The sequence below is a fragment of the Mandrillus leucophaeus genome, unplaced genomic scaffold (assembly GCF_000951045.1).
Source record: "Mandrillus leucophaeus isolate KB7577 unplaced genomic scaffold, Mleu.le_1.0 Scaffold36, whole genome shotgun sequence".
Lineage (NCBI taxonomy): Eukaryota > Metazoa > Chordata > Mammalia > Primates > Cercopithecidae > Mandrillus > Mandrillus leucophaeus.
Window position 1 is genome coordinate 6,830,574 of NW_012103809.1, and position 20,979 is coordinate 6,851,552.

General features: G+C 42.4%; 1 protein-coding gene across 1 annotated transcript in view; it reads left to right on the forward strand.

Annotated features, from left to right (window-relative positions):
- Positions 1–20,979, forward strand: part of PHACTR1 (phosphatase and actin regulator 1) — a 552,716-nt gene that overhangs the window by 514,792 nt on the left and 16,945 nt on the right. Inside the window, 2 exon segments of the mRNA XM_011989667.1 lie at positions 13,858–14,105; positions 16,055–16,211. Coding sequence (XP_011845057.1) covers positions 13,858–14,105; positions 16,055–16,211 — 405 coding nt within the window.

Sequence of the window (20,979 nt, forward strand, 5' to 3'; positions counted from 1 at the left end):
AGAACTGTGAGGAAACACATTTCTGTTCTTTTTAAATTACCCAGTCTCGGATATTTTATTATAGCAGCACAAATGGGCCACAATGGCTCTCGACCCTTAATCTGCCATAGTACCTCTCATGTAGGAAATATTCTGAACTATTTATGGAGTGGGTTTCATTCAAAGTTACTCTAATCTTTGAAATAGAAAAAATCTTACTATTACGATCAATGTTTTGTTATAAACTGTCTCAATTATAGAAACAGGCTTTTGCATACTTATCTGGCAGTGGAGATACATGATCACAAAGGTCGTTTTCCCAGGCAGGCTTATTCATTGCACTCCGTATGTGCTGACCCCTGTGACTTTCCCAAATGTGGGAAACTTGACTGCATAATTTGTGGTAGTGGGGGACTGTGTTCGTGCTTTCCCCTGAAAAAAAACAAAGGAAGAAAAGAAACAGGCTTTTGTGTGGATCCACTCCTGCTTCCCCAGTTGGGCCATTCCTGTTGTGTTGTGTTTGATGTTAGAAGCAACATACAAAGTTCCTCCCTTCAAGTTAAACCGAGGTCTTTGCTTGTCATGTCTGGTAATATCAAACTAGAGCTCCAGATACTCTAATTTTGATTATGAACCTAAGTCGTCATTGAAGTACATTTTCCCTTCTTATTAATTCTCTTGGAGCAAATCCTTAATGAATGATAAAATGGGAGAGAGGTTATCATCCTCAGCTAAGGTAGGGATGCTAAGATTGCTAAGGTGTAGGGAATCGTATTTGATAGTCCAGCTCTATCCGGTGTCCTCAAACTAAACCTGAAAGTTAACTTCCAGCATTTTATGCTGAGACCTCAAAAATAGGAGCAATCATGTAAGGAGGAGAAAGGCAATGCTGGTACATCCTAGACGGATTAGAGGAAGGAGTGTGTTGGTAGACCAGGTGAGTTCACATGGGAAGAATAATTGAAATCTCTGAGTTTGATCTAAAAAGGCAAAATATGAATGAGTTTTTGCTACTAGTATCATTCATGCATGCTATCAACTGATGCAAAATATCAGTAGATATTTTTAATGATGCCTTATTTACACCCAGTGAGTTTTAGTTTAGGAAAATTTTAAGTACCATACATTTAGTTCTGATGGAAATTGCCACCTATGGGCCTTATAAATGAAAAAGTAAATACGTTTCTAATAAATTCATTCTTTATCTACCTCTTCCTGTCCAAAGTCCCTGAGCAGCTAGATGAGGAAAGCTCTGATATTTGCCAGGAAAAAATTTCAGGCAATTACTGACTTGTAAATCTTGAATGAAAACAGGCCCTGCGAAAAGAAAGGATGGTACCTGTGTTTGCTTAGCAAACAGAAGATCCACCAATTCTTTGCTCAGTGCATTTTCTAGACCAGGCTCCATGCTTGGCACTGGGGATGTAACAGTGAATAAAATACAGAAGATACCCTCAGTGCAGCTTAGAACCTGCTGGGAGTATAGACTGGGCAGATCAGTACCCGTGAGAGTACAGGGAAGGAGAAGAATGGGCAACAGGAATGTCAACTGGTCTATGAAATTCGGAGTTGTCTTCTCTGAAGAACTGCATTTAAACTAAAAGCTAAAAGAAAGGAATAACCAGATGGAGAGGAGAAAGGGAATGAGAGAACATTTACGCAGATTAGAGGAAGGGGTGATATGCTATCTCCAGATAGTGAATGAGGTTTTTAATAAGAAAAGGAAGTTGGCATTTATTCTCCAGGTTTTTAGAAGACATAGCATAGAGAATGAGATTGATGACATAACATTGTAATCAGATATAAGGAAGAACCAACAGAGAGGACACTGAAGATTTTTAAGAAAAATCAGGCCAACAGGAGTCCCAAATGGTTTACTCATGTATTTATGTAGAGAAAAAACATACAGGTGGGATCAACTGTTAAGGACATATTCAACTCTGTAACTGCAGATTAGATATATTGAAGTAGGTTAACTCTCATGTAAAATTTTGGAGAAATAGAATGGCTTTACCTCTGCTGGCATATTTGATGTACATCTGTATTAGCATGGATAAGCCAGTCCAATCTGGATGGTCAACTAGATGCAGGAAAGTTCCAGAATCGTCTTGAACTCTTAGCAACACCCATTGATCACTGCATGCCAAGCATTGTAATGGGCACAGAATGACAAAGCAATCTTTCCTTTAAAATAATGACATTGATAAGTTCATACAAATAGTTTATTATTTCTTATAATTTCCCCTTTTTACATTTACATATTAGCTGGAGATTAATTTGTCAAGAATATTGAAAAAGGAATAGTTTTTACATTGGACAGAAGAAATTGAAATCAGTAGACCCCGAAATCCCTCCAAGCTCTAGAATTCTATTATCCCATGATTATTTTTAGGCCTTTCAAAGAGTGTAATACAATTTATAATCCTTGGATAAATACATTTCATGGTGACAATTACTTTTCTTCATGTTGCCTCAAAGGTCACAGGAAATTCTAAAGAATAATTCTGGCTGCTAAACTAGATGATCCCTAGGGTTTCTTTTAGCCTTAACAGTCTAACATAATTATTGTATTGGCTTGTGTCTGTAATGTTTCACCTGCTAATTAGGGTGTTCCCTGATAATACACAGATGTGAATCAGTGCCTCAGCAAGAATGAAACTCTGAATACCTAGGTGTTATTTGCTTGTGAAGTGGTGTTGCTGTGAAGTTCCGTGTTTCTTCATGACATAACAAATGGCCTACATTGTTAAATGAAATATGTTTCCAGGGAAAGATTCTCTTCTTATGGTGATGATCATCTCTTCAACATCTCACACAATTCCAGTTAGACATTTGTCCTTGCCCCTTGGAAGCCAGCACTGTCAATCTCTTACTTTAGGTCAGTTATTTGCTTTTAAAGCCTATATTTATCATCTTTAATTGGCTACACGTACATGTTGTTTTTCAGATTTAACTGCTATTCCAAGGTACAGATGTGGTTTTAGTGCAAAGTAATGTCATTATGAGCAAGACCTGTCCTTCCCTATAAGGTTGGCAAGGAAATTGTCTAACCAATTTCCTAAGTTAATTGTTTAAGGAAAGTTAAAATGAGACCGTACAAACCATTAACACCTTTTTAAGGCTAAGAAGATGAAAAAAAAAGGAAGTGTGTTTTCAAAAGAAAGTGAATCTGCTTTTGATTTCTTTTTTGTTTCCTTCAATAGAAATCCTGCCCTTTTCCAGTGCACAAATATTGATTATTTGATCTTAGAAACCGTTGTCCAGAAAGTTTTGTGAATCAAAACTATTAAAATACTAAAGGAAATATTTTAATAAATTAGCGGGTAATATCTATAATGACTAATTTATGATAAATTGTTGGTGTTGACATGCACTCCTAGTTAAAACAGCAGCTCTCAGCGTTGATGTCCAGGAAGCACACTGCACCAGCATTGCCTTCTAATTTCGCAATTGCCTGTGAGGTGGGCACCTAGGTTTCTCCATTTAACTGATGAGGAGCCAAAGACCAAGAGACTAGGTTAGCGAATGGTCCAACTGGGACTTGCGCAGTCCTGCTGACTCTGTGTCCTGCCTTTTTAGTACCCATGCTCCACCAAGCATGCTAGAACACCCACCAGCGTCTAGGGACAAAATCAAATAGAAAAGCCACCGCCGGTTTCTCCATCAGAAATAGAGAGCGCTGGGAGGGATGGGCTGTTGGTCAGACCCTGTGTGTCTTACGGTTTTGTTCATCACATCCCAATCCCAGACAGTATTTCAGAAATGTGGGTCATTCATTGGTCCCTGAAAGGACAGAGGCTGTGAACAAATTAATTTCAATCCATTACCACTGTTGAAAAAAAAAAAACTCAAAATACGTTTTCTATTCAGGAAGGCTCAGTGCCCTCGTCTATATATAGAACAGCATAGTTTCTTGCTGACTAAAGTTCAACAAAAAACAAAAGCTTTAATGTTACATGTCTTATCTTAGAAGGCCAATCCTAGGCCATGATAAACCACACAATGTATGCCTGCTTTCCTAAAAAGAAGCTGATTAACTATTTTCTTGGGCTACAGTGGTTATTTCTGCTATTTTTCAGCCTCAGGCACTGCAATTTGCAGCATAATTTCTCACACATTTTTGGTCTCCAGGAGGAAAGTGGCTGATTGTTCTCTCTCTCCTCTGAAAACTCTCTTCCTAACTCGTGCAGACTAAATTACAAAAGCTGTTCCTGTTGAAGTTTAATTTGGTTTTCAGTGTCATATTTGTAGATTATAAATTTTCTCTGTCCTTTGAGGAGATTAATGTCTTTTTTTTTAACAATGGATGCATTTAAAATCAGATACCAGAAAGCAATATTCCCTTTATTACATGTTTTTCTGTAGAAGTGATAGTGAAATGGATCCCACCTATGTTAGAGAAAGATTAAGGATTTAAAAGAGACAATGATTTTCAATTTTATGACCTGCACTTGATTCCCTACAACAGTTTCAAAGGTGTTTGCCAGCCAGTAATTCTCCTCCCATGGATGGGTCACAGTGAGTTCCTACTCATCAGCCTGTACCATGGAATGGAGATAAAGTGATTATTACAAAGCTCCCTTGAAAAGGGAGTGACTCTTATAATGACCTGGACTCACGGTAGATGTCTTGGCATTCATTCCTGTATGAATGACTGAAAGTAAGGTCTGTGCTTTACCCTTATCCAGTAATGAACATGAAAGGTAAGTCAGTCTCTTCATTTTTGAAGTCTAGAGAACCCTTAAAAACATTCAGCCATTGAAATGGTAGGAAAAGTCCAGGCACGGTGGCTCACTCCTGTAATCCTAACAACTTCGGGAGCCCAGGAGTTTGAGACCAGTCTGGGCAACATAGCGAGACCCCATCTCTACAAAAAAAAATCAAAAAATTAGCCAGGTGCGGTGACATGCACCTGTTAGTCCCAGCTACTCAGGAGACTGAGGCAGGAGGATTGCTTGAGCCCAAAGGTCCAAGGCTGCAATGAGCTATTAAAACAGAAAAGAAAAGAAAAGAAAAGAAGTGGTAGAAAAAGGGAAGGGAGACAGAAATGGTTATCTGCCCGGGCTCTCAACCTGTGCATCTCCTACTTAGTTTAACAGAGTCAAAGAGAAGAGTTGAGTGTTCCAAGAAGAAGTCTTGGTAAAGGTCATTCTTGGTGTGAACAAGACCAGGTGAAGAGAGTACAGCTTTTCACCTCCCTAAGGTGTCCTGTAGATGTGATGAGAGGAAGGCAGTTTTAAATGTGTGCCTTTTATCGATTCGGGACTGCCATTTTCCTCTCAAGCTTTCCAAATACATCTCTTTTCAGTGTTGTGCAAATAGCAAGCCTTCTGTTGTAGGGATACTTCTGTTCATTCTTTTCTATTCATTTAAGCTGTTCCATCCTCTAGGGGAAAATAAGGACGAAACAACGTCCTCATCCTTATGAGCTTACTCATTAGTGGGAGCAACAGGTAATAAGCCTATGAATATGTAATATGATGTCAGGCGGGGACAGGGCACTGAAGAACCATCATGCAGGGTCCTGGGAGGAGTGTGGTGGTGATGCCTCTCTATCCTCCAGGAGATGTGTCATTAAAGTGGCCACAATAGACACGAAACCCACCGCATGCCCCTTTTTATCACCAGCGCTCCATTGTGCAAGGCTGGATTATCCAGCCTGGTAATTATTCTGTCCTCCCTCTTGTCGCCTATTCTTTCTGCACACCTACTCACCCTCAGCCATGTGCTACTTACACAAAACTTGTATCCCCAAGTCTAGAATTCAAACCCCCTCCCTACGTGTTCCACAATAGCCCTCATCATGGGACTCTTCACAGCAAAATTCATAGCGAGAGAGTAGCTGGATTGTGTGAACATCTGTTATCCTTGCTTTTTGTTATAAAAATATTATATTCCATGGTTTTTAAAATTTGCAGTATAAATTGCATTTCACAGTCAGCATATACATCTATGGAAAAAATGATGGGCTTTGCTGATTCTCCAGGAGAAGGCAACATGGTTCATGGAAAGAACACAGGGCCTGGGTGGGAAGACCTGAGTTCACATCCTGCTGTGATCACCACCGAGAGATCACTTGTGTTCTCAGAGACTTCATGTGCCCATTCATGCAAATCAAGATAATAACAATACCCTTCTTAACTCTGCAAGTTTTTGTGGCGATTAAATGAGATGATGAACATTTACAACACACTTTCATGGGACACTAAAGGACCATCTGTGGTAGCCGTGTGGTTGTTTTGAAAGATGCTCCTGCTCCTTCATCCTGAACTGTGGAACCCGCTGGTATCTTTAAGACATTGTGTGGAAATATTCTGAAATGGTGCATCTGTCCAACATCCTGTGAACATCATGGAATGCTCTTTAGTTTCTGCATGTTCATCCCTCTTATGTTTGTCAAGAAAATGATGTTATTGAGTGCTACCTACATGACAGGGAGCAGAAATTCATCTGTTTTTCCCCTGGAAAATAATTTAAGGTCTTTGGTCTTTGTTTAAATTCATTATAGGATGTTAGTATAAGAAGAAACCATATAGATCGTATCAAGCTCAATGACATCACCTTACAAAGCAGCCTAACTTTGGACAGTCTGAATTGAAGTGGGCTGAGGGCCTGTGAGTATAGAATTGGAAACTGGAATACCATAAGCTCTCTCTGTTACCTCTTCAGTGCACACACAGTCCTGGAATGAAGGCCACACCATACCAACGTGCTCTTGCTTGCATAGATCTCTGTGCCTTTGCTCCTCGAGTTGTCTTCTTAGGCAAAAGAACTCTAGAGCACTGTTCCCAAAATCCTAATGCTCCTTTCACAAAGAGAATTTCCCTACAACAGCAAGACTCTATCTAAGGGTCAGGGATCCTAATTTTAGCAAATTAAGTAATTGGAAATGTCATGTGATGTACTCTGATTGCATGTGACTTCAATTCAAATATTTGATCAACTTATCCATCAGTTCCAAACACACGTGCCATGATGAGGTTGAGGCAGGAAGATCATCAGCCTCTGTCTTGGAGAGGCTCACAGTTAATGGGGGTGGGGGTAAATGCTTAGCCTGTAATTATAACATAATGTGGCAGATGCTGTAACAAAGCTGGGAACAGAGGCTATGGATGTGCAGAGAAGGGACTGATTTCCATTTTTAAAAATCAGAAAAGGATGCTCAAATGAAATGAGATTTGAGCCATCCCTGAAGGATAGGCAGGATACTCTTTCTAGGCCAAAACCTGAAGGGTGAGTTCTGGGGTGGAACAACTGCAGGAGCAGAGGGAGGAGGCAAGAAAGTCCACAGTGTACTTGGGCAGTGGCACGTGGTCTGATGTGGCTGGAACACTGGGGAGACAGGAAAGAATTATAACAAATGCGATTGAAAGGAGTTGGGGGGTCAGATCGTGAGGCACCTCTTAGTCCATGCTATAGAGGGTGGCGTTGACCCAGTTTACAGTGAGGCCTTTCCTGACTCTTTTGATTAGGAGAATTACATGATCAGACCGGTTTGAAAGCAGAATGGAGGGTGGACTGGGTGGATGCGGAGGGGGAGGTTCTGGAAGGAGAGTAAGGTTTGGAGCCACTGGGGGACCACTGCCTCTACATAGGCAGTAGTATAGTGACATCAGTAGATCAGGTCCTATAGTCTGACAGCCTGAATTCAATGTCTGCATCCCTCTGGTTGTGTGACCTTGGCCACGTGCCTTTGTGTTTTCCCATCTAAAATGGGAAGATCACAATAGTACCTATCTTTTAGGATCCTTGTGAAGCTCAAGTAAATCAACACATGGGACAGTGTGAGCATTTAGAAATGTTAACTTCTGGCATCATCTGCAATAATCCAGTTAGAATGAACAAAGGTGGCCGGGCCCAGTGGCTCATGCCTGTAATCCCAGCACTTTGGGAGGCCAAGGCAGGTGGATCACGAGGTCGGGAATTCAAGACCAGCCTGGCCAAGATGGTGAAACCCTGCCTCTACTAAAAATACAATAATTAGCTGGGCTTGATGGTGGGCACCTGTAATCCCAGCTACTTGGGAGGCTGAGGCAGAGAATTGCTTGAACTCAGGAGGCAGAGGTTGCAGTAAGCCGAGATCGCGCCACTGCACTCCAGCCTGGGTGACAGAGTGAGACCCTGTCTCAAAAAAAAAAAAAAAAAAAAAGAATGAACAAAGGCTCCATCTCGGAGGTTAGGATGAGATTCTCCACGTTTACCTGTGGTTTTAGAAGCTAGTTAGCCCTTAGGAAGAGGGAGGGTGAAAACAACCCATGTGCAATGAAGTCCATTTGAATCTGAAGCCAACTAAATGCTTAATGCCAAAGAATTTTGATGTGAATGGTCTAGAATAGATCTTATTACACGAGTCAGCAATTCCTCAGGGAGGTTGACAGGTACTCTGGAAGACGTGACTCTCAGGCCACTGAGTGTCATTCAGTAAATCACTGATCTGGGCAACAGAATGAGAAAACCTGTTTCACTCAAGCATCAGCTTGGAGCTCTTGCATTCATGAGGTAACAGCTCAGGAACTGAAAGCAGGCGTGCAAGTAGCTGAGTAAGTAGAACCCCAAGAGCATCAGCGTCTTGGTACAGCCCCCAGAGTGCCAGCCTCAGACCTGACAAGTCAGGAACTCACGTGAGAGGATCTGGACATTTCTTCATCATTCAGCGAATGCTGCAGATTCTTGATAATTAATACCTAAGTGGCTTTTGAGGAGACTCACATGGTATAGTGCTGAGAATGCAGCAAGCAGCAAAGCCACTGTGGATGCTCTAGGCCAGTGCCTTCTAATCTGAGATGATTTTCGTCCCCCAGAGGACATTTGGCAATGTCTGAAGATTGTTTTGGCTGTCACAGTTGGAGGAAGTGCTGCTGGTATCCGGTGGGTGGAGGCCAGGGGTACTGCTAAGTATACTACAATTAACAGGACAACTCTCAAAGCAATGAATTTTCTGGCCCAAAATGTCAGTCATGCCTGTGTTGAAAAAGCCTGGGCTAGACCAACATTTAACCAAAATGTGATATCTGCATCATTGGTGGTACAGAAAATGAGTTTAGGACAACCTTTTGTTAGTTTTAATATTTTATTGAATATTATATGTGCTTATGCATATATCAATATTGAAAATATATGTATTACAAATATAAAAATATATCTTAACATGTTATAAACCTATATGATTTACATATAAAACCTGTTATTACAAAGATATCATTTGCTTAGGATGAGGTTACAATAGTGTTTAAGTTTTTTTAAAAGTACCACACTGACTTAAAAAATTACAAAGTAAATAGTAGTGTAAATGGACTTCAAAGATGCCATACACAAAAAATTAAGGAGGTAGGAGTATAATCAAAGTTTAGAAAACATTGGTTCGGATCAGGGCTCAGAAAACATTTTCTGTAAAGAACCAGATAGACAGTAAATATTTTCAGCTCTGTTGCAACTACTCCACTCTGCTATTTTGGTGCAAAAGCAGCCAAGGTGATCGGTGAATGGATGGGTCTCCTGAATGCCCTGAGTATTAAACTCAGTGCCCCAGGAGTGGCTTGGGGCATGGCAGTAGTTAGTAGGACTTAAAATAGTTATAAAGTAATAATGCCCATTTTTCACACACGTTGACAAGGCATGATATTTCCTCTGTCTTGCATGGGTACATTTAGTGGGGTTTGTGTTTTATCAAAAAACACATCTCATAAGTATCACAGTTCAACTTTTGCATGCAGAATTTGTAATAGAGTGGGTTCAAATTTCAAGCCCTTCCTTTACCAACTGTGTCCTTGTGGGCCTATTCAATTACCCTTTCAGAGCGTCAATTTCCTGCTTCGTAAAATGGGGAGAACAGCACCTGTCCTGTACAGTTGTTGGAAAGGTGAAATGCAACACTGTGGGTGAAAATTACACATTTAGTAAATGTTCTCTCTATTCACTCTCCCTTCTTTCCTTCTCTCCTTCAATTCTTCCATTTATTCATTGAGAATGCCCTTTTTATCATTGCCATTGATAAAGATGCTAACCAAGTCTAGAGCACCACATCCCTGCAGCACACCACTAGATGCCTCTCTGAAAATTAAAAAACAATCCCTTAGTTAATACCTTTTGAACATGTTTTGCCAACTGCTTACAAATGTACCTAAACATCAGTCATTTCAGCCTGTATTTCTTTCCTTCGGCTAAAGCAATAGACAATTACTGAGCATCTATTTTTTGTCAGGCACGATACTAGGCACTAAGCATGGTAATAGGAACCAGATACAAACAGAAGACGTGGCTTCTGCCCCAGATACAAACAGAAGACATGGCTTCTGCCCCAAGGAGCCTACAGCCTTGGGTGGTGAAGAGAAGATAGTAAGCAAACAGATGATCATGGTTTTCACACCTGAGGACTCTCCTGTAAACACAGGCAAGGCATTGACTGAGACAAGTATTGAGAAATAGGAATGAATGAGGTGAAGATGGTTTGGGAACACATTCCAGGGCAAGAGCATTGAATGCATAGTTGCAGGTGATTAAGGGATTAGTTGTTTGGAGACAGAAGTAAAGAAGTGGGAATGAGTTTGTGTTAATAATTTGGGCCAAATTATGTAGGGTGTGGCAGGCACATGACACTATGTTTAAGCTACTGTTTGCAGGCTAATGGTTTTCACCTTCCTTTTGGAATTAGAGCCTGTATTTAGAGCAGATCTAGTGGATAACTATATTATATAAAACTCGTGCTACAGAGACTGATGTTCTGCTGGGTGTCCGTCACCAGCGGGGCAGAGGCCACGTGTCATAAGATGCTGCATTTGAGTTGATTTGGTTCTGTGCCTCAAATAGTACAGTTCATGATGCGTTAACTGAATTTTCATTTGCATCACTCCCAGAGCAGTAGTTTTGTAGACTTGAGAGGCTTTCAAAGTTCTCTTGGGTGAGGCTCTTAGATCCGAGTTTTAGAAAGTCGCTCCAACAGCTCTGGAGACTGGACTGAAACTGAGCATGCTGTGAAACCACTTGAAAGGCCATGTCTGTCAATAACCAGTGAGGGTCTCATTTGAGGCCGTGTCAACAGGTGACTTCACATGCACCAGCCCTACAAAAAAGGCATGATTTACCCCGTTTTGCAGTTGAGGAAGCCAAGATTCAGAGGTTAAACAATGTGGCCAGTGTCAAGAAGACAGTAAGTGGCAAAACATGGACCCAGATCTGTCTTGACTCCCCAAACTGAGGCCACATGTTAACCTTCCCAGCCTCCTTCTCAGCTAACTCCTGTACTCTCCTTTCTTTTCTTGCTCTCCTGTGGTTCTCCATAGTTACAAAAGGGGTGGGTTTATCGGGGCATTTGTCTTCTTCTCAGGACTCTTCCTGATGTATAGTTGGCATTCAGTGGATATTTATTAATAGAATGTTTTACAATTCTTTTGGTGGATTCACCTAGCTACCTCCTTCATTCTTAAGGAAAATTAGGCATTCAAGAACATGCTAGGGTTCACACATCAAGAAGATGACCTGATTGGTCCCAGAGGTCTTTAGCTGTTTCTCTAGTGCCCCAACAGGCAGTCATTGGCCACTTGACCAATCCCTATTTGACAAACCCAGTAGCATGGTACCTGGTACCTTTCAAAGTAGCCAGCTGCCCTCCATTTAATCCCATCCTATTTAAGAAGGTCTCACGCTGCCCATGTATCTTTGAAAGAGAAGAAACCACAGCCTCTTGTTGATCACACACCACCTATGACGTGGAGTTTCTTATCTTCCTTTGCGTTTTTTTCTCTTCTTTATCTTCTTGAATCAACTTGGAGCCTTCTACCTTAAGGAAACTCATGCTTTCTGGTTTCCAACTTTTTTCCTTAAAAGATTCTTCCCACCAAACAAGAATATCTATTGACTGCTTTCATCCCCAGCTCCCGGCTTCCGTTATCCCTAGCTCTGTGCCTTTATAGGAACCATTGCTAATTAAACCATTGCTAATTAGAAAGTGGAGAGAAGAAAGACAGGATTTGGGCAAAATATGAGCCATGGAATTACATTTTTTTGCCTCTTCCATCCTTACTTCCTATAATACCCAATGTGGAAATCCAAGCGCAGTTGGAATGGAGTGGCTGTCACTGATAAAAGGGCTGCTTTTGCAGGGTGAGCACCAAGTCCCTAGCCCCACTCCCATCACCCTTTGCCACTCTGGGGACTTCACCCTCCTGCTCCCATTGTCATTTGTATTAAATTAGGTGGGAAATGGACCGACGTAAACCACTAATGTGGTAAACCACTAATAAGATGCTGCATTTTTATAAATATATGATTTAATACTATTCAGTAGTTGGCTTTTTTTAAGTTGATTTAGTTCATTGCGTTGAACATCATAGCTCATAATGTGTTAACTAGATTTTTCCATTTGTGTCACTGAAGAGTTATGTGAAAACTACAAAGAGAAAAACAGCTCTTTGGAAACAATGGAAAGAAGGAAGTTAATTGAATTTACATTAGGCATAGCAATAATTTAAAGCATAATTGAAAGTTTCAGAGGAGAGGCATGTATTCATATGTCCTAAGTCAGATTTCTTTTGGATAAAATATTCAAATGTAGAACTTACTGATATATAATATAACCTCATGCTCCATTTCCTTATGCATGTCAAACACTTTTGGATGGTAAAATGCATTGAGTTTCCTGTGTTTAGAAATCCTTAAATGAAAGATATAAATTCCACTTCCAGTTAATCTGAAAAAGAATTACAAAATTTAACTGTGGTTTCTGGCTTCATATTCTTATGATACTTGCTAGATTTCATGCAAAGCCTGTCATAAAAAGGGTTCTAAGTTACTACATAATCCTCAGCTAGAGGATTCAGAAAATAATTATTTTCTTTATTTTTGATGACATGCATTTACTAACTTTCGAACAACAAACTTGTGTAGATTTTTTTTTTTTCTTTTTGAGATGGAGTCTCGCTCTGTTGCGAGGCTGGAGTGCAGTGACATGATATCAGCTCACTGCAACCTCTGCCTCCCAGGCTCAAGTGATTCTCCTGCCTCAGCCTCCCAAGTAGCTAAGACTACAGGTGTGTGCCGCCACACCCAGCTAATTTTTGTATTTTTAGTAGAGACGGGGTTTCACCATGTTGGCCAGGATGGTCTCGATCTCTTGACCCCATGATCCGCCTGCCTTGGCCTCCCAAAGTGCTGCGATTACAGGCATGAGCCACCACGCCCAGCAGTATAGCTTTTTTAGTTAATAAAGATATTTGATCCAAGTTGGTTCAACTTAAGAAGTAGAACCAAAAACATCATCCTCGATGCCTCTTAGAAAGCTGACCTGCAAAATATCCAGACTGGCATTACCTGTGGCTCCCTGTGGGAGATCACTTTCTGTAGGTCATCGCTGACGATGTCGTGCATCGGTCTCCGGCCTTCTGTCCATCCCCCTCTTCCCTTTCTCAGCATCTCCAGCCACAGCATTTCAGTCTTTCACACACTCAGTCCCTATCAGTCGCCCTGTGTAGCTTTAGAAAACTAGAACCTCAATTATTATCTTTCTCTCCTGAAACTGAAGCTTCACTATCAGATTAATGCTTTACCTTTGCTTTTAATTTTTTTAATTATGGCAAATACAGATAACATAAAATTTGCCATCTTAACCATTTTAAAGCATACAGTTCAATGACATTAAGTACGTTCACATCATTGTGCAACCATCACACCACTCACGAGGAGCTGCATTTATTATTTTCTATTCCCATCAGGAAATGGTGCCGTCTTAAAATGATTCCCTGTAAGATGAGCAGTGGAACTTTACTTGCCCAGTAGACCCTTTGTCTCTTAGGACTAAACAACTGAGTTTTAAAATAGTTTTGATGCATTTATAGAGCACGTTAGCCAAAATGAATTTCCTCTTTCCTCCTTGTCTTTAAACAGCTCTGAGCAGCGGGTCCCCTGTTCCACTTCTTACCACAGCTCTGGGTTGCACTCGGGTGACGGGGTCACCAAAGCAGGACCTATGGGCCTTCCAGAAATAAGACAAGTGCCAACTGTTGTGATTGAATGTGATGACAATAAAGAAAATGTGCCTCACGAGTCAGACTACGAAGACTCTTCTTGCCTGTACACAAGAGAAGAGGAGGAAGAGGAGGAGGACGAAGACGATGACAGCTCATTATACACCAGTGCGTTCATCTTAACTCTTCACCAGGGGTGGGGAAGCATGCTATTGTGGAAAGAGAGCAGAGAGCGGACCCAGCAGCCCAGCATTCTGGGTTCTAATCCCCACTCTGGTGTTGAATGGTCCTGGGTCGTAGGGCAGCTTAGTCTACCTCTTGGGGCCTCAGTTCCTACATCAGTAAGAAGAGAGGGTAAATGCCCTCCTAGCTCTAAAAATTACCACCACCTCCTACCTCTTTAAATGGCTTATTCTTTGTTGCTTCCCTTAGGATGCAACTTCTCCCGCGACCCAAAAAAAAAAAAAAAGAAGTTTAAAACTCTGTCTGTCTAGCAAACACTCAAATACTACCCACTGTATATGCAACAAATTCAGTTTTTAAGCATACCTCAGCAACTTTGAAGGCCTCAATTTAAATTTCTTATTTATGACCTTTAAATGTGCTAAGAGACAAGAGAAAAAATGAAGAAAGCAAAGTTCAAAACCTATCACTCTAGCCATGAACAGTAAATAAATTTTAGTTACGTGAGTACAGCCTGATATTTGGCCAACTTTTTAATAAATGAACTTACGAGAATAGCAACCATGCATTGAACATGTACTGTGTGCCTGACAATGGGCTATGGTTTTAATCTCTCACCTACATCTCACAACCCTGAGGCATGGACGCTATTGCCTCATTTTACAGATAAGGGCAGAAAATGGAGAAGCAAGGCACAGGCCCAGGGCCTCACATCTGCTAAGGGGCAATGCTGGGGTTTGATGCAGGCTCTGTCACATTCTAAAGCCTATATTCTAAAACCAGCGGAGGAAGAAAGAAGAAAAGCACTACACAATAAAGCCCAAAGGCATCCTCAGACTTGTTGCCTGCTGGCGTTTTCTCTTGCTCTCTACTTACCAGGCTTCAAATAGCTGGCTCCGTGTGAGACCTGGCAAGCTTTGAAGGGATCCAAATGATGTCAAGGAAAGAACCACACAGGGCAGCCAAAGACCTCAATGATCCATGAATGGAGGGAGCAACTGCTCAGCCCCTGTTTTGCTGTTCAGTATCCAGAGAACTGAATGTTTTATAACGGGGTTTCTCAACCTCAGCACTCCTGGCATGTGGGACCAGATAACTCTTTGGTGTGGGCCATACTGTGCACTGTGGGGTGTTTACAGGCATCCCTGGCCTCTGTCCACTAGATGCCAGTAGCACCCTCTGCCTGCCACCTTAGTTTTGACAACCAAAAATGCCTTGAGATATTGCCAGGTGACCCCTGGGGAGCAAAATCACCACTGGTTGAGAACCACTGATCTATACCAGATGTAGGGAAGCCCTGCCTCAGCTGCTCAGAAACCCTGGGGTTAAAAAGAAAAAACCCACCCCAGGATATTGCCTGTTTCAAAGCCCTCACCTCCACTCCCACCCCCAACCAGCCCCACTTTGTCCACCTACCTTTTTTCTCCTTCACATGCCCCCAGCTCCAGTGTAGTTGATCTTTTCTGTCTCTTGAGATTTCCTGGTGTAGCCTTCACCACTGAACTTTTGCAGACACAGATCCCCGCCCACCTGCTGCCTGTTGGACTCTCATCTCTGCTTCAGGTGTCAGCCCCTCCTCCTCGTGAAACTTCCCCTAATTGCTAAAGGCCTCTGTCCTGTCTCCCCCTTTGCAGTCCACTGCACCCCACAGCCAGTCCTGCCCTCCTTTGTGATGTCGCCTGCATGCTAGGCGTTCCTGGAGAGCAGAGACCCAATCACAGGCTCCCCGTATGCTGTCCATGTGCCCCACACAGTGCTAGGGGGGTAGAGTGTGTGGCAATGGCAGGAACTCTAGGAACTGAGGCCTTAACCACTTTCAGGTGTTAAAGCGTTGATGACTTCCTTCCTGCCTTGTATCTTATGGCCCAGGGTTGGCCCTGTGGGAGCCCAGGCAGATACTTCAGCCTTAGTTGATTCATTTCTCTCTCCTACAGGCTCCCTGGCCATGAAGGTCTGCAGGAAGGACTCCTTAGCCATCAAACTCAGCAACAGGCCCTCCAAGCGAGAGCTGGAAGAAAAGAACATCCTTCCCAGGCAGACGGATGAGGAGCGGCTGGAGCTGAGGCAACAGATTGGCACCAAGCTCACCAGGTAGGACAGCAGCACCTTCTGCCTCCCTGGCAGTGGGCCTTTAGCTCTCCAGATTCTAGCAAAAGAATTCACTGTCGGGCAGGCGCAGTAGCCTATGCCTGTAATCCCAGCACTTTGGGAGGCCAAGGCAGGTGGATCACATGAGGTCAGGAGTTCAAGACCAGCCTGACCAACGTGGTGAAACCCCATCTCTACTAAAAATGCAAAAATTAGCCAGGCATGGTGGCCTCTAATCCCAGCTACTCAGGAGGCTGAGGCAGGAGGATCACTTGAATCCGGGAGATATAGTTTCCAGTGAGCTGAGATCGCGCCATTGCACTCTAGCCTGTGTGACAGAGCAAGACTCTGTCTCATAAAAAAAAAAAAAGATGCAATGGAAAACATCCCATTTTGTCTCCAAGGTTGTTTTGATAGTGCTCTCTCTTTCATTTATACAAATCTTGGAAAATTCACTTGATTCAAGGTTCAGGGAGAAATTGAGAGGCAGGTTTCCAGGGAGAATAATGATCTGTAGAAAAGCCTCCATCATCTGACCAGGCATGGTGGCTCGTGCCTGTAGTCCTAACATATTGGGTGGCCAAGGCGGGCAGATTGTTTCAGCCCAGGAGTTCGAGGCCAGCCTAAGCAACAAAGTAAAACCCCATCTCTACATAAGAAATTAGCCAGATGTGGTGGCACATGCCTATGGTCCCAGCTACACGGGAGGTTGAGGCAGGAGGATGGCTTGAGCATAGGAGGTCAAGGCTGCAGTGAGCCATTATTATGCCACTGCACTCCCAGCCCAGGTGACAGAGTGAGAAAGAAAAAAGAAAAAGAAAAGAGAAAAGAGAAGAGAAGGGAGAAGGAGAAGGGGAAGGGGAAGGGGAAGGGAGGGGAAGGAAGGAAAGGAAGGCCTCCATCATGTAATAGAATTGACCTATGGAGAGACAAGGTGTGGTTTGATTAAGCACAAAGCAATCAGATAAACAAACTCTCTGCTATACGGTCAAGTGGTTGGTAGTGATGCCTCATTACTCCACTGGGACTCTTTTTGAGTGATTGCCCTTTATGTATGGATATTACAGACATAGGCATAGCTTTATATTATATTAAGATATTAACCACCTGTCTATGTATTTGTAATCAAGGGCATGTTTATGTGACATTAGGTAACCTTTGTTGAGTACTTATTATTTGCCACCATTCTCTAAACATTTTATATGTATTAAATCATTTGTCTTTGGGCCTCTCTATAAGATACACATTCGTACACCCATTTTACAGATGAGAACACCAGGCATAGAGAACTTCGGTTGCTTTGCATAATGTCACACAGCACAGCTCTGGAATTCTCTCTCTTGAGCCCTTACTTTATACCAGACACTGTTGTGAGTGCCTGGACATAATGTGTGGATGTCTACCAGGGCTTAACTTCTGATTCTCCCTCTTACTAGCTGTATGGCCTTAAGTAAGTCACTTAGTCTCTTTCTCTGTGTTGCTGCATAAGTAAAAGAGTGAGTTGTGAAAATTAAGCAAGTTAATAGAAGTATTTAAAACAGTGTCTGGCCCATAGCAAGCAATCAGTTACCTGTTGTTACCATCACCTTTGCAATGTACAAGTGAGGAAGGTGGTGCATAGAGATTATGTAGACATAGGCGTCATCCAACTGTATGCCAGTATTCTTCCCTCCCACCTGATTTATTTTGTTACCTAAGGGCAGCTTCTTTTCCAAAATTAACTTGGTTTCCTCTTGGAGGATGTTGTAATGCTACAGGGCTTTGTAAAACGGTCAACACTGATGGATGATTGGACAGAGTATTATGCGGTCTTTAGCGTCATAGAATGGAAACATCTAACCACCTGCCACAAACACATACATACTTTCTCTCATTGATTGGAGTAACACGGCCTTCTCTTTTAATACCTCAGTGATAGTTGCAGCTCTCTAGAGAGCCTGTCCCATTGCTGGAGAGCCTTATTGTTAGGCATTTTTCCAATATTGAACTGAAATCTGTCCCTGTCACTCCCATCCATTGGTCTTATTCTGTGTTTTCTGCACCTTCATCCCCTGTAACACGGCATGCTTTAGCATACTTGAAGATAATGATCCTGGCCTCCCTGATCTCTCTCACGTTACATAGAACCATATGTCAGTTCTGAGATTGGTTGGGGTGGGTGGGTAGGGTTCTGGGCTACTCCTTACCCAACTTGTTCAAGTTTACACATTATCCTCTAGGGAATTAGAAAAAAGAGAAGGAGCAGATCTTTTATCATAGCTCCTTCCCCTCACTTCCCATTCCTCCAGCTCTGCTACAGTACAAGCAGAGTCCCAGGTATGTGAGGGGCAAATGAAAATTTATCTGCAGGTGGGAGTGAGATGCCAGAGCATCTGGCTGCCTGAGTGACTTCTTCTTTGGCAAGTGTGAGAGAGAGATGGGAAGCAGAGGAAGTCGGCCTGTGAGCCTGGCCACCTGCTTTTTCACTGTGGGGTCTTGCACCTGGTTTAGACTAGCACAGTAAAAAAGGGCACCATTGTCTGAGAGCATACTCCTAAAAAGAGAGACAACCCCTGCCTGTCCTGCCTGAATACATATCCACAAGCCACCACCATGACTGGCTAGCAAAGGCAGCTGCAAAACCCAGAGGTGGGAAGAGACATAAACCATCCATGTCCTGAAAGAGGTTCTCTGTATCTGAAATCTTATTCTGGTAAATCAGCCCTTTCCCAACTCTTCCCCTAAAAAGGATGCTTAAATACTGCTTGGAATTTGTGACATCCACTGAAGGTTTACCATAGTATACTTCTTTCCCAGCCCTCTTTCATTATGGCCGATAGCAGGTGTATTATTCAGTTCACTGCTATGAAGAAATACCTGAGACTGGGTAATTTATAAAGAAAAGAGGTTTAATTGACTCACAGTTCTGCATGGCTGGGGAGGTCTCAGGAAACTTACAATCATGGCAGAAGGCACCTCTTCACAGGGCGGCAGGAGAGAGAATGAGTGCAAGCAGGGGAAATGCCAGACAGTTATAAAACCATCAGATCTCATGAGACCCACTCATTATCACAAGAACAGCATGAGGGAAACTGCCCCCAAGATTCAGTTACCTCCACCTGGTCCTGCCCTTGACATGTGGGGATTATGGGGATTAAATTCAAGGTGAGATTTGGGTGGGGACACAGAACCAAACCTTATCAGCAGGAGAAGACACGTCAACTAGGGACAGAAAGACAAAGTAGAGAAGGCAGCATATTCAAGCAATTGAGATGACCTGTGTCCTTCCTCTGAACCCACTTTGTCCTTCACTCTTTCAACTAGGGAGTTTCTTTCTTTGTGGTAAGACCTTTGGAAGCTCTAGCCAGATTGCAGGGACTGTCCCTAAAGGACAGACTGTCAGGAATGTCTAGCAAATTGGCAAAGTTGTACAGAGCTTAGCACATGTTTCCATATGGCAGATAGGTCATATCTCTACCTCAAGGCCATTTTTGAGGTAGCACAGCCATTAATGCAGACCCAAAGAGTTTTAGGGACTATTCCCTTTAGAATTGAGAGCTCAGCTCTGTGCTTCCAGCCACCCATTCATCCTGAAGCCAGGGAAGAATGAAGGGGAAATCTGAGAACCAAAAAGTGACTGTGGTAGAGAGCGAGCTACTCTGGAGTCAGGAGTTTGGGTTCTAGCTCTGATTCTTTCATTTCCTAGTCATTTGCCCTGAGGGCATTAGACTAGGTCATCTGATTACTATGTGTAAAACATGTGCTTTATGATCACAAAAAGCAACTAAAGGAATGCAGACGTGTGCTGTAGAGTTGACATTTCTGAAGCTACAAGGCCACAGCATTCTCTGGCTATTAATGTACTGGAAATGTTAGGCTCTTTGAAAAGCATGTGGCCAAGTCTGTGGTCCTCATGGAGTCAGCAAGATAGAAAACATAATTTTAGCCTGAAAGTTCCAGTAACATAAGAAGAAAAAAAAAAAGACCACAATGTGCAGCATTCTAAGAATAATCCCTGTGCTTCCAAAAACGTTTACTTGTTGAGGCTGTTGGGCAGACTCTCCTAAGTCTCAGTCAGCAAGTCATCTGGATTTTTAAAGAAATAACTATTTCAATTAACTGCCATTGGAAACGTATGGACTACCCTAGGGACATGAAGGTTGGTCAGCAGGGTTCATGTGGCTCCTCCTCCATATGTATACAGACTTTGAACTTTGGGATGGCACAGAGGACCAAGGAGTGGTGAATGATGCCATCCACTGGGGTGCCAGGTGAAAATAGTAGAGCTTCAGTTTACATTCATTTCATGTCATCCTTTTTAACATGGTTATTTGTGCCTGGATTGTACTGTGCATGGTGTATCACTGCAGTAGTACCTGTGTCTTATACATAAAGAAATGGTACATATGAGGACATGTGATTAGATTCATATTGATGAAGTTCTCTTAGAGTCCCCTGGTTTGAGGGTCACTTCTCAGTGCTATGTGAGTAACACTTTTCACCTCCAGTGGACACACAGAGACCTCAGGGCAATCCCTCGCCCCACCTACCCTGCCCCATGAGAAACCATTCTGCGTTCTCTCTACATCTCCTCTTGGGATTCCACATCCTGAACCCTAGGAGGTGCCCTGACTATGGGATCTTAGCCATCACATCTACTTCTAGTTCTTTTCATTTGTCAAGCTTTTTATTCCCACAAGAGTAATGTTCCCTCATGACCCCATTTTGTTTATTTGAAATATAATTGAACATACTATCCCAAAATATCAGTATTAAAAAAATTAGACATGGA